The sequence below is a fragment of the Molossus molossus genome, unplaced genomic scaffold (genome assembly GCF_014108415.1).
Source record: "Molossus molossus isolate mMolMol1 unplaced genomic scaffold, mMolMol1.p scaffold_m16_p_6, whole genome shotgun sequence".
In the NCBI taxonomy this organism is placed as follows: domain Eukaryota; kingdom Metazoa; phylum Chordata; class Mammalia; order Chiroptera; family Molossidae; genus Molossus; species Molossus molossus.
Genome location: NW_023425399.1, coordinates 74,330,486 through 74,345,035, shown reverse-complemented (window position 1 = coordinate 74,345,035; position 14,550 = coordinate 74,330,486). Strand labels below are relative to the sequence as shown.

Sequence of the window (14,550 nt, the reverse complement as noted above, 5' to 3'; positions counted from 1 at the left end):
CCCGGGTCTCTCCGGACCGCAGGCCAACGCTCTAACCGCTGAGCCAAACTGGCCAGGGCTTTTGTTGAGTTTTTAAAAAATCACTTTTTATTTTTTAATTACAGTTGACATACAATATTAGTTTCAGGTGTACATCCCAGTGATTAGACATTATATAACTTAGTGATCATCCCGAAAAATCTCATATAGCCATCTGGCACCATACATAGTTATTAGAATACTATTGACTATATTCCCTAGACTGTGCGTTACATCCCCATGACTATTCTGTAACTAGTAATTTGTACTTCTATATCCCTTCACCTTTCACCCATCCTGTCAACCACTCTCTCATCTAGCAACTGTCAAATTTATCTGTTTTTATGAGTCTGTTTTCTGTTATTCTTGTTTGTTTATTTTGATATTTACATCAGTTATTGCCATATTGTTTATGTTTTTTATCTTTTTTTTCTTCTCCTTCTTAAAGAAGACCCTTTAACATTTCATGTAATACTGGTTTGCTGATGATGAACTCTTCTAGCTTTTTCTTGTCTGGGAAGCTCTTCATCTCACCTTCAATTCTAAATGACAGCTTTACCTGGTAGAGTAATCTTGGTTGTAGATCCTTTCTTTTCATCACTGAATATTTCCTGCTACTCCCTTCTGGCGTGCAAAGTTTTCGTTGAGAAATCGGCTGCCAGTCTATGGGACTGTCAGGTAACTCCCTTGTAGGTAACTACTTTCCTCTTGCTGCTGTTAAGATTCTCTCTTTGTCTTTAACCTTTTGCATTTTTTTTTTTATCCTCACCCCAGGATATTTTTCCATTTTTTGTACAGATAGAGTGGGAGGGAGAGAGAGGAAGGGAGAGAGAGAGAGAAACATCGACGTGAAAGGAACACATCGAGTGGCTGCCACCCACACGACCAACCAGGGCCGGGGTCAAACTGCAACCGAAGTACGTGCCCTTAGCGGGAACCGAACCCGGGTCTCTCCGGACCGCAGGCCAACGCTCTAACCGCTGAGCCAAACTGGCCAGGGCGAACCTTTTGCATTTTAATTATGATATGTCTTGGTGTGGGCCTCTTTGAGTTCATGTTATTTGGAACTCTCTGTACTCCTTAGACTTATATATCTAGTTCTCTCACCAGGTGAGGGAAGTTTTCTGTCATTATTTTTTTCAGACAGGTTTTCAATTCTTTGCTCTCTCTTCCTTTTGGCACCACGTGATGCAAATGTTGGTATACTTGAAGTTGTCCCAGGGGCTTCTAACAATATCTTCATATTTTGGCTTTTTTTTTTTTTTCCTGTTCTGATTGGGTGTGTTTTTTTTTCTTCCTCATATTCTAAATGGCTGGTGTGATTCTTGGTGTCCTTTACCCTATTGTTGATTCCCTATAAATTGTTCTTCATTTCAGTTAGGGTATTCTTAATTTCTGACTGGTTCTTTATGTTTTCTGTGTCCTTTTTCATGGCATTGAAGCCCTCACTAAGTTCCTTGAAATTCTCACTAAGTTTTTTGAACATCCTTATAACTATTATTTTGAACTCTGTATCTGGTAGTTTGCTTGCCTCCATTTAATTTTGTTCTTTTTCCGGAGATTTCTTCTGTTCTTTCATTTGAGACATATTTCTTTGTCTCTACATTTTGGCTGCTTCCCCGTGTTTGTTTCTATGTAATAGGCAGAGCTGCTACATCTCTTGGACTTGGTAGCATGGCCTCATGTAGTAGGTGTCCTGTAGGGCCCAGTAGCACCCCTGTGTGGGCTGTGTGCACTGACTGTCCTATTGTAGTTGAGCCTTGATTACTGCTGGTGTCACTGGGAGGGATTGACCCCTCCCAGGCCAATCAACTGTGAGAACCATCTGTGATTACAGCAGAGGAGCTGCTGTACATGAGTCGACCCTATAGAGCTGGGCTTGCTTCCCTGGGGCTTTGGTGCTCACCGAGTCTGCCTCTTGAGGATGTTGCTTGGGTAGGTGGTAGGGTTGTAATCCATCTAGGTTGGAAGCTGTCCACCAGGTGCACTGGCTCTGGGAACCCAGGAGGTACAGAGTCAGCCATTGCCTGTGCCTTGCCTGGGGCCACTTGTGGCATGAGCTACAGAATGATCTGAAGATGGCTGCTACTTGTGTTGGGCTTGAAGGTGCCCAGGAAAGGTTGAGCTGTGAACCAAGGTGGGCTGCAGCTAGTGCCAGGCCTGGGGCCACTTAGTAAGAGGTACAGGGTACACAGAGGCCAGATGCTGCTTGTTTGAGAGATTTTAGGAAAGTCCAAAGCATGAGGCAAGAGAGGCCAATTTTATGGAAAAGCCACTGGAAATGGCTTGGATGAACCCACAAATTGGGTGGGGCACAGTCTCAGGGATCACCAGAGCAGGTGAACAGTATGAGCCAGGTTGATGGAGACTTAGATATGGTGACCACCTGCTAGGCTCTGTTGGGGGAGGACTCAGCAAAGAAACAATGGCCTCTGCCAGCACTTTTGTCTGGCAGAAAGCTGCCCCCAACCCTCACCCCCGGCTCTTACCCTAATACCATACAATTTTTTTCCTCCCTGTATTTCCTTGGTTTCTTTCAAGCTACTACTCCAAAGCTGGAGCTCAGAAGGAGTAAATTTGACTAAAAACATGCAGGGACCCTTTAAAAGGAACTGCCTGGGACTCCAGCATTCTCTGTGTCATTCAGCTTTAATTCCTGCTGGTTTTTATAGTACTGGAACCCTTGGGCTGGGGGTCTCTGGTGTGGGGCTGGAAGCCATCGTTCTTCGTGGGGGATCTCTGCAGCCAAGATATCCCTCCTGATAATAAACTGCCACATGTGGGTGTGGGACCAGCCCTTTCTACGTCTCCACCCCTCCTACCAGTCTTGATATGGCTTCTCCTTTAATTCCCTAGTTGTAGGACCTCCTTCAGTTAAATTTTTGGCAGTTTTGAATGATGGTTATTCTGAAGTTTAGTTGTATTTTTGATGTAGTTGTGGGAGGATTTGAGTACCATGTATTAACCTGTGCTGCCATCTTGACCAGAAGCCTTCTGGTTGAGTTTTAATAGTTCTTTCTACATACTCTGTGGACAAGTCCCTTATCAGATTTATGATCTACAAATATTTTCTACCATTTCATCATTGTCTTTTCATCTCCATGGTGTCTTTTGAAGCACAAAAGTTTAAATTTTTTATTTTTTTATTTATCTCACCTGAGAATATTTTTCCATTGAATTTTTTATTTTTTTTATTTTTATTTAGAGAGACTGGAAGGGAGAGAGTGAGAGAGATGTGAGAGAGACACATCAGTTGGTTGCCTCCTGCATGATCCTGAATGGGGCTGGGGATTGAACCTACAAACCAAGTACATGCCCTTGACTGGGAACCGAACCTGTGACCCTTTGGTCTACAGGCTGACACTCTTAACTGCTGAGCCAAACCGGCCAGGGCACAAAAGTTTTAAATCTTGAACTCCCAAATTGTATATCTTTTTCTTTTATCACTTGTGTTTTTGGTGTCATATCTAAGAAGTCATTTCCTAATCCAAGACCACAAAGATGTGCTGCCTATATTTTCTTCCAAGAGTTTATAATTTTAGTTCTTACATTTAGGTCTTTGATCCATTTTAAGTATTTGTATATGATATGAGGTAGGGTCCAACTTTATTTTTGCATGTGGGTATCCAATGGAGTCAGCACTGATGTTAACAAGATGATGATGATTGGTTGATCTTGGCACCTTTTCAAAATTATTGACTTTATATGTGTAAGTTTGTATTTGGATTCTCTCAGTTCTATTCTATTGGTCTATTCTTATTTTAGTAGCACACTGTTTGGAATACTTGAATCTAGCTTTATAGTATGTTTGAAATAAGAAAGTGTGAGTTTTACAACTTTGAGTTTTTTTTGGGGGGGGTAATCCTCACCAGAAGATATTTTTTCCATTGATTTTTTTTTTTTTTCCCCAGAGAGAGTGGAAGAGAAGGAAGGAGGGGTGAGTAGAGAGAGAGAAAGACATATCGAGAGAGATTTTGAGAGAGACATATCGATTGGTTGCCTTCCACACACACCCTGCCTGGGATTGAACCTGCAACCTATGTATATGCTCTTGACTGGAATTGAACCCACAGCCCTTTAGTGCATGGGCCAGTGCTCTTAACCACTGAGCCACACCCACTAGGGCCTTTTTTCGAGTTCTTTTGACTATTCATGACTCTTGTATTTCCATATGAATTTTAGGGCAGTTGTCAATTTCTGCAAAGATGACAGCTATAGACCAATTTGGGGAGTGATGCCTTTTTTTTTTTTAATCCTCACCTGAGGATAGTTTTCCATTTATCTTCAGACAGAGTGGAGGGGTGGTGGGGGGGGGGGAGGGAGAGAGAAAGAAAGAAACAGAAACATCGATGTGAGAGAGACACATCGATTGGCTGCCTCCTGCACGACCCCGACTAGGGCCGGGGACTGAACCACAACCGAGGTACATGCCCTTGACCAGAATCGAGCCTGCGACTCTTTGGTCCGAAGGCTGACGCTCTAACTGCTGAGCCAAACCCTAGGCCAAACTGGCCAGGGTGAGTAATGCCTCTTTAATATTAAGTCTTCTGATTCATAAACATGGGCTCTTTCTATTTTAAGTCTCCTTTAATTTCTTTTAGTAGTGCTTTATAATTTTTATGTTATGGGTCTTGCGCTTCTTTTGTTAAATTTAATCCCAGGCTCAGCCAGTGTGGCTCAGTAGTTGTGTTGACCCATACACTCAGAGGTCAATTGGATCAATTCCCAGTCAGGGCACATGCCCAGGTTGTGAGCCTGATCCCCATTGGGGGGCATGTAGGAGGTGGCCAGTCGATGTTCTCTCTCATCAATGTTTCTATTTCTCTCTCTCTCCCTTCCTCTCTGCCTCAAATCAATAAAGAAAAAAAAATTTAATCCCAGGTATTCATTAGATGTTATTGTAAATGGATATATTTTCTAAATTTGTTTTTGGATTATTCATTGCAAGTATATAGAAATACAATCAATTTTTTGATATCGACCTTTTATCCTATAAAATTGCAGATACATTGTTTTAAATAGTAGAGGTATATGCAGAGATAGCCTTACCTTGTTCCTAATACCTGGGGAACATTTTTCAGTCTTTCACCATTATTTGGTGTTCCTTTTACCAGTTCCTTCTACTCAGAGTTGTTGAATATTTCTATCATTAAAAGGTGTTGGGTAAATGTTTTTAAAACCATTGTTGCTTTCATAAATGTTTTTTTTACCTCAAAATAAAATGTTAGATGAATAATTATTTTCTATTGTTTTTAGCATATATATTACCTAAAAAGGTTTTCTAGTCAAATTGTATTTGACAGGTTTTTCTAATTTTAATGATTAAAACTATTAATGGGTTTTTTACCCTTCCACTCTCCCACCCTTTTTTAAATAGGAGTAACTTTATATATGGCTCATATTTGAGTAAAGAAGAAATTGCTTTCTCAGATCCCACTCCTGATGGAAAACTGTTCGCAACACAGTACTGTGGCACTGGTCAATTTCTGGTGTATAATTTTATTAATGGACAAAATAGCACCTAAAACAAGCTTGCCTACAGTACCTGAAGACATCTACTGAAGAGTGGATTGCTGACTTTAACCTGGAACTAGGGCCATTTTTGTTACAATGAACTCAGGACTGGCAACAACCATAAGGTTGTTCCATTTTCATAAAATTGGAAACAATGCAGTAATAGCTTATTATTGTTTTGTTTTTTAAAGAAGCTATTTTATTATCTTTTACAGAAATTTATGATTAATGTATTTTATCTATAGTTATTTAGACATGTTTACATGCAGCAGATAATTGTTCATAGTGGACTGAAAACTAATGCAAGGACTATGGTCTCAGTGATAAGTATATTTTGAAGTTCTTAATATGGAAATATATCAGTGTAGTTTGGTACTGTATTTTTTTTTTTTATATATTGATCTGCTGATACCAGTTATAGTTTTAAAGATTGTATTTTCTCAGAGTGGAAACCAGTATTTCTGAGCTATTATTCAAGGAGGGTTGCAATATTATGTGTTTAGGAATTCAAAGCTAATTCTTTGAGGGCCTGAAATATTCTTTGAGGGCCTGAAATATACTTTGAAGGAACCCCCACCAAAAGTAAAGCTCCAAATTAGCAGGGGGAATTTGGAATATTGAGCTTTTTTTCTTCCATTTCTTTCCTGTTCTTGATGGCAGGAAGAAGTGGAAGGTGGTAAAGAACTGAGTCTTTCCTTCTTGGAGACCTATAACTGACTAGAATTAGGAAGGTACCCTCTAAAGTTTATGATTCTTTCATTCTGGTTTTACTTCTTAAATGGCAACTGGGCACATTTAGTCTTTTAACAAAACCCCAAAGAAGTTTATAAAAACCTGTGGAATAGTTGCAAGCTAAATATTAATGACTTGGTATCTGCTTTGTTATTCCTCAGAAATACTACACTGAGTATATGCCCTCATTACTGGACTTCATTTTGATACTTGTCAATCCTTCATAGTGCCCTCTACTTTTAAAGGGTTTATATGTTGAAAAACTGCTGTGGCCTTTTATGACTTGTATATAATGTAGAATAAAATAATAAAATACTTGATAGCTTTTTCTAAATGATAAATGAGTGGTGTGTTGTCATGCTTTTTCAGTGAGTTTTAAATTTGATACCTTGAAAAATGATTAACACTGGCTTCTTAAAAGGTCGTTTTCACCAGTTTGCCAAAGGATCACTATGTCAGCAACAATTCCTCTGAACCTTGTCTTTAATAAAAGGCAAAAACCCTGACTTGAGAGTATATAGATATAAAGAGCCACAGTTTATTTTTATCAGCTGAAATTATATTTTAAAAAACTGCTAAAATTTTGGGCCTTAAATTAAGATTAACAGACAGATGTACATTTTGTCCCACTATAGATGTATGCTTTTTAAATTTAGAGAGTGGTGTAAGGCTCTATACTTGTTAGAGGTATAATGATAAGGCAATGTAAATATTTTCCTCTTAACACAATGGTCTGACTTTTGACACTCCCTATCCTTTTGGGCTTGAGACTCTTGTAGTTATGCTTGGCCTCATTGTTTGCCTGAGAGACCATAATTGTTTTAAAACAGGATGAAAATTTCAGGTGTAATGTAGCTGCTCTAGTGACTGTTAATCTCATAATACAGATTCAATTTCCGTACAAGCCATAGTATGCTGCTTTGGGGAGCCAAACTTGGTAATTTCAAGGAGACCTGGGGATAGAGAGGATATATTGACTGACTGGTTTAAATGTTCCCATTACTAGGAAAACAGTTTATTTTCATGTTTATATTGAAGACATAGTCCCTCAAATAGCTTTTCCAATTTAGTTATCTCTAAGAATACTATTAATATTTATCTATCATTTGAGTTTTTGCTATGTGTCACACCCTGTGTATGGTGCTGCATTATTTTATTTAGTTATCATGACATCCCTATATGAGGTAGAATTTACAAGTAAGGAACCTGGAATTTAAAAGGTAATTAAGAGACTACTATAGCAGTCTGTGTGAAAAATTTTGAAACCCTGAACTAAAGCTGCGATGTATGGGATGAAGACGAGAGGAGATGGATAGACTGTGAGACAATCCAGTGGAATAATTGATGTTAGTTGATAACTGACTGGAGAAGAAGCATGGCAAAGGATCTAGGGTAATTGGGTATTTTGATTTGGGTAATTGAATAGATGAGTTGACTGAGAAGGGAACACTGGAGAATTATGTTGGGAGGATTGGATGAGGAAGGATGAACTTAGTTTTGGTAAAGATTTTAAGGTGGTTGGATATTCACCACGTGGAGATAACCTATTTAGTATGTATGTTGATCTAGATTTAGGTTACATTGGTTCTCAACTTGTGGTTTGCAACCCCCAATTTGGGGGTCAAACGACCTTTTCACAGGGGTTGCCTAAGACTTAACAGTAACAAAATTACAATTATGAAGTAGCAACGAAAATAATTTTATGGTTGGGGGTCACCACAACATGAACTATTAAAGGGTCCTGGCATTAGGAACCACTGGTTTAGGAGAAGGTGGAATTAAGGAGATTTATGAATTTAGTTATTTGAAGGTTTAGAAGAGCTCACCACTCTGGAGTTTATAAAATGAGAGGGTAGGAGAAAGTTGTGAGGAACACCATCATTTAAGAGTCCCAAAGTACTCGAGAAGTCATCCCCAAGGTATGAGAACCAGAAGAGTGATTGAAACCAAGGGAAGAGTTTCAAGTATCAAAGGAATGGTCAACACTGTGACATCAAAATTGAAGGCTGAAGAGTGACCTTAGAAAATGAGGAGTGGTCTACAGAGTGGTGGAAGCAGTATTGGACAGAGTGAGTATGCACTAAGAACCACAGTTAAACTTCAAAAGAGTTGATTCTGTAATTGCTGGTTATATAAAGGTGCCTTTAAATATTGTCAGCTGCCCTTGACTAGTTGGTTCATTGTAAAAATTTTCTAGTATATAGACAAGGGAACCACAAGTATAGACAGGAACCATGAGATTGTATATGGGGTATGCTCTTGTCTGGATGGACATGCAATGAGGTTATTTTGTGTGAATTATAAAAATCACTGTTTTACCAGTTCATAATATAAAATAGTGAACTTGGTATATCTACTAAAAGCATGACTATCATAAGGACGGTAAGTACAATAGACATGCTGTGATATTTTAATTATTCTTGCTGACTCCGCATGGCTTCCCAGCTAGGGCATTTGGATAGGAACACAGCCACGTTCCTGTGTAGCCATAATTCACCAGGGGTTAAGATTGCTGAGTTAATGTCTGGGGTAGTGACTACAGACAGTTAACTTTCTACTTATTGTCATGGCTCTTGAGACTTCTAGCAGATTAAGGGAAGATTCTGTCTTATAACAACCCCTCCACCTTCTAGTAAAAATGAAATACATTGGACTACTTACAAAATAAAGTGGTCAGAAAACTTTGTTGTTGCTTTTTCTTTCTTATATAACTTCATCTTAGTCACTGAAGTAGATGCTTTCCTCAGCTAAATACATGGCAGTTAAGAAAAGGAGTTTATCAAACAACAAGTGTTGGCGAGGGTGTGGAGAAAAGGGGACTCTACTACACTGCAGCCACTATGGAAAGCAATATGGTGTTACCTCAAAAAATTAAAAATTGAACTAGGAATATACCCTAAGAAGCCTGAAACACCAATCAGAAAGAATATATGTACCCCCATGTTTGTAGCAGCACTATTTACAATAGCTAAGATCTGGAAACAGCCCAAGTGTCCATCAGTAGACGAATGGATAAAAAAGCAGTGGTACATATACACAATGGAGTACTATGCAGCTGTAAGAAAGAAAGATCTCATCCTTTGAGACAACATGGAGGGACCTGGAAAGTATTATCCTAAGCGAAACAAGCCAAACAGAGAAAGACAAGTATCATATGATCTCACTTATTTGTGGAATATAATGAACATAACAGTCTGAGGAATAGGGTAGACCCAGTGACGTGGAAGTGGGCTACAGACTGACAATCCCCAGAAGAGGGGGTGGTGGGGGAGAGCTAAACCACAGAACTTAACATGCATGTATGCATGAACAATGGACGTGGACAACAGAGCTGGGGACGGCAGGGGGGATGGGGAGAATCAGTGGGGGAAAAAGGACAAACATCTAACAAAAATAAATTTAAAAAAATAAATAAAAACAACACACACACACAAAAGGAATTTATTGTGTGAATGGCTTTTCTGTAGCCTCAGAGACCCTTCCTGGAATCATCTTTCATGGTGGGTTTTTCAGTGAAGCCAGGATTTCAGCGATAATTCTCTTAGACCCAGAGGAAGCTTAAGGGCCAGTTTTCATGACTAAAGAGAGTTCTGAGGAATGTTTGTTCCTTGGATATCGTAGCTGAATATGAAGGTGTAAGAGTTTCACAGCATTTAGTCTTTCAGGGCAACTACTTTGGAATATGTAGTGGAACACTGGCAGTTTCTACTTGCTCCTGAATTTGTCATACTCACAAATATTTCTTTTCCCTTCCAAGCTAACAGGGGCCTTTGGACTAGAAGAGTGTTTTTATGTTTCTATATCAACATCTATTATTTTAGCAGTCTATAGAACTGAAAGGCATTTTTCTGGATTAATGGTTAATCTCCAAAATTGGTAAAATTGGGTCGACTTTAGAATTAAATTGGAGATTTAACACCTATGTCATACCACACAGTTCTTCCAACCCAAAGTTGTGCTTCTAAGAAGGACAGCAAAGTGAGTGTAGTTGTCCTCTATAAAATAAAAGATTAGTGCCCGGCTGGTGTGGCTCAGTGGTTGAGTGTCAACCCATGCACCAAGAGGTCGCTGGTTCGGTTCCCGGTCGGGGCACATGCCCAGATTGTGGGCCAGGTCCCCAGTGGGGGGCATGCAAGAGGTGGCTGGTTGATGTTCTCTCTCATTGATGTTTCTATCTCTCTCCCTTCCACTCTCTCTAAAACTAAAAGATTAGGGTTATATGTACAATAAATATTTCTAACATCTCTTGAATAATCATAGATCTGCCTTCCATAATTATGTATAACTGCAAATGGGCATGGTGTACAGATACTTATTTAGCACTTTGATGGACTGTTACACCAGGATAATAGAAACTTGGAGTCATCCAACCTGTGATATGTGGACTTCAGCCTTTCTCGGATATTGTCAGAGTTAGGGAGCTCATTCCATTTGTGAATATACCAGAACGTCAGTTTAAAGAAGACAAACTTTTTTATTTTGGGTGTGAGAGAATTTTAATACATTCACCAAATTAAATGGAAGGACAAGAACATATTGTAGACACAACTTAAGACAATTTAGAATCATAAACAAAATGTGAGGTAGACTGACTAGTGAAATTCACCAAATTTTGGTTAAGAAAATTTTACAGTAATAAAGTTAACACAGGTGCCTCCTTTAAAAAAAACCACAAAAAGCAGTTGCATAAATTACAGCCAAAAAAATCGAATACAACAGTTCTCATTCTAATTTTAGTTTACATTCAGTATTAACCTGTGTGAACTGTCAAGGTTCAACAGGTCTATAGGTTAATTATTATGGAGGCCTAGAGAACACATTCATACCACAAGGTTCTAAAGAATGGCAAGGCTTGAAGCTGAATACACCAAGGTATGTATTAACAAATCATGGTGTCCTGTGCTTGTGCAATTTTATCCTTAAAGGAGAAGGACCTAACATTCTCTAAAGAATTATACTGATAAGGTGATTTTAAAAGATTCAAACCTCCGTAAGATAGGCATTGAAAAGAATAGGCAGGTCCATTTGAATTGTCTATCATTGGGATGATGGTCTTTTGGCTTTATTCTGGTATTTCTCTTCCACAGGATTAAATAGTATTTAAGAGATTATGGTCACTTGATTTTTTTTCAGAGTGCAACCCTAACTAACATGGAGTACCTGCATCTAAAGTAACTATTTATTTTTGTTAATTCTCACCTGAGGATATTTTCCCATTGATTTTTAGATAGGGTGGAAGGGAGGGAGGGAGAGAAAGACACATCGATTGGCTGTCTCCCACACAACCCCAACCGGGGCCAGGGATCAAACCTGCAACCCAGGTATGTGCCTTTGACCGGAAATCGAACTCAAGACCATTTAGTTTGTGGGCTGACGCTCTTAACTGCTGAGCCAAACTGGCCAGGGCTAAAGTATCTACTTTAAAAAATGTTCTTCAAACTATGAAGCCATAAAGCCAAAAGAAACCCAGAGAGGCCATCTGCCCCAGGTACAACTATTTTTGAATTATTTCAAGTATTTTATTTGCCCTATACATTATTGGAATATTGCACACAGTGGTTTTCTTGATATCTGCATTAGGCCCTTTCAACCAAACAGGAATATTTGAAATACATTCATATCTAAATCAACCTGCTTCAAAATGTACCTCTGCCAAAAATTCTGTTTTACTAAAATTAAGTAGTATTTTTAAAGCATACATAAGGCAGATCAGATCCTCTTTGAAGGACAATTTAAAATGGGGTTTTAAAGAATTGTTCATTCAAAATATATTTAAAGCATCATATGTAGCTATATTAAAACCAGGAGATCTGCAAACCATTGTTAGATTAGTACATTCCATCTTTTCACTAGCTGTAAACTCCTTATCACAAACTAATAAAACTGGTCAGTTAACACTATTGGTTCTAAGTAAATGCAGGCTTAGTAGACCCCCTCTCAGTAGTTTCAGGCCACAAATAAAGATACTGATTCAAGTAAAAATGGCCATTTTAAGTGGGGATAAAGTGGTATATGGGCTGAGAAAAATGTCAAGAGATTGTGTGATGAGAACTGGAATAATTTAAGAGTAAACTTCCAATAGACTTAGTTCTAGAACATATTCTAAAAATCTGTTTTTGATTTTAAAAATATGGTGAGAAATTTATAGAAACTTATGCGTCCTACTATTAAAACTGAACCAACACCCCTTGCTGATTTTAATGAGTTGAGGACTTTTTCATGGACTCTTCCTTTTACCCCTTACATAAGAATCAATGGTAGCAATAAGTAAAGACAGTTCTGTCTCTTTCTATGGCTCATTTCTCATTTCAGTAATTTCTGTATTGTGGTCAGTATAGGCAGCTAAAATATTCATTCAGTGTATCTTTTAAAGGAAGCTTTGCTTGAGTACCTGAAAGGAAACAAACTAGTTCCACTCCACACAGAACCTTTGCCTGACATTTAGCTTTGCTGGTGCCAGCTGCTTAATTCTAACCCAGAAGGGTGGGTATGGGGGGACTGCTGAAAGCTTCTTAATTAGCTCAACTACTGAATCGGGTTCTCCTTGTACAAGATTAATCCCTGTTCCATATTCTCATAGATATGGTGTGCTTAGAGACTGGAAACATTTTTCAAGAATGGAAAAAGCAAAGGAATTTAAGCAAGGAGAAGCTGCTGTATACACACAATGCCTGCTCTGCATTTACTGATTTGTTTGTTCAGTTTAAATAGTAAACTTTTAACTCCTGTGGAAATTATGCCAAAAGTTTCAATACATATACGATTATAAATCTTAAACTAACACTGCACAGAGAAAGACAAAGCTACTTCTTTTTTTAAATACAAATATCTTCTATATTCTATCATTTCAGACCCCTGAGTAATACTGTACCAAAGTACAGATCTGAAGAGAAACTGAGGGTTCAGGCCTCAAACGTTAATCTTCAATTAATTCCACACCAAAGGTGTCTCATGTAACACATTCAGACTAGCTAATGCTGAGAGACAGCTTTCCCCTTAGCGTAGTAGAAAAAACAATGCAAACTCCATGTTCATTCTCCAAAGTGTATCCTCCTCAGGCTGCTCGGGCAGACCGTGTCTAAGTAATTGCATAACTGCCTAGGATGGAGTTAACCTGAATGTAAGGTCCTGAAATGGAACTGAAAGAGAGTGATGCCCCCTCCAGTGACCTGGGTCAGATTTGGGGCATTCTTTGGAGAACAAATATGTTGCACTTTGCTCCACAGTGATTGTACTTTAAAGGAAAAAAAAACAAACAAAACAACACCAAATAATTGTTTCTGCCCCACCCCACCTAGGCATCCCTTTGCTATTTTTGGTCACTTCAAAAGCTCATACATGACGTCCAGTAAGAAAATAAAGGGGCTTGTCATCACTGCTGTTAGCAGTTTGAAACTCGTCCCGGAGGCGGAACTGCCACTCATCCTCTAGTTCTAAGCGGACGATTGTTTGGCGTAAGGAACTTCTGTCTTGGCAGATGACACACAGGGTAGCACCTTTGGAAGAAAAGCAGAAGTGCATTTTAGGCTCAGGAATTGAAATGACAAGGAAACTTACCACCTCTCTCTGATATATCCTCTAAGCTAACACATCTGAGAACATATTAGGTAAGTAACCTATTAGAATTGTTCATTTTAATTTTATTGTTTATTTTGAATAAGTAGTATTACAGATTCAAAAGTCTGAAAGAGCGTAAAGTGAAAAATCTCCCAATCACACTCTCCCATCCCATTGTGTACCATGTTAAAACCAATGCTATAATGGTTCTCATGTGTCCCTCTCAAGTAGGGTTTCTCAATCTTAGCTCTACAGGACTGGATTATTCTGTTGTGGGGGCTGCTCTGTTCTTGTAGGATGTCTAGAAGCATTCTTGGCTTCTACCCACTATATCACCGGCAGCAGCAGTGTGACAATCCAAATGTATCCAGATATTGCCAAGTATCCCCGGCAAGCAGGCTCCCCCACTGCTCCAGATGTGTGTGTATAAATACATAATTTCTCCTGTACTCATAAAAATGGTAGCATGCTAGACACAGTGTTCTGAACCTTACTTTGTTCACTGACCTCAGAGATCATCTTGTCAGGGTTATTCATGATGCCTAATTTATATTCTTAGGCAAATCTAACTCTGTATAGTGCATAGTTGTCATAAGATTATCCTGCTTTTTATTAAAATTAGATTATATGGTGCCCAGCCAGTGTGGCTCAGTGGTTGAGCATCAAGAGGTCGCCGGTTTGATACCTGGTCAGGGCAATGCCTAGGTTGTCGACCCGATCCCCAGTGGG

At 38.9% G+C, this 14,550-nt stretch overlaps 2 protein-coding genes across 2 annotated transcripts in view; one reads left to right on the top strand and one right to left on the bottom strand.

Moving 5' to 3' along the window:
* ESCO1 (establishment of sister chromatid cohesion N-acetyltransferase 1) overlaps positions 1–6,607 on the top strand; it is a 60,830-nt gene extending 54,223 nt beyond the window's left edge. Inside the window, exon 9 of the mRNA XM_036244522.1 lies at positions 5,396–6,607. Within this exon, the coding sequence (XP_036100415.1) occupies positions 5,396–5,543 (148 nt within the window). The 3' untranslated portion in view covers positions 5,544–6,607. The remainder of the gene's footprint in view (positions 1–5,395) is intronic.
* A 6,989-nt stretch (positions 6,608–13,596) lies between these two features.
* The window catches only part of GREB1L (GREB1 like retinoic acid receptor coactivator), a 171,698-nt gene continuing 170,744 nt past the window's right edge, over positions 13,597–14,550 (bottom strand). Inside the window, exon 32 of the mRNA XM_036245203.1 lies at positions 13,597–13,760. Within this exon, the coding sequence (XP_036101096.1) occupies positions 13,597–13,760 (164 nt within the window). The remainder of the gene's footprint in view (positions 13,761–14,550) is intronic.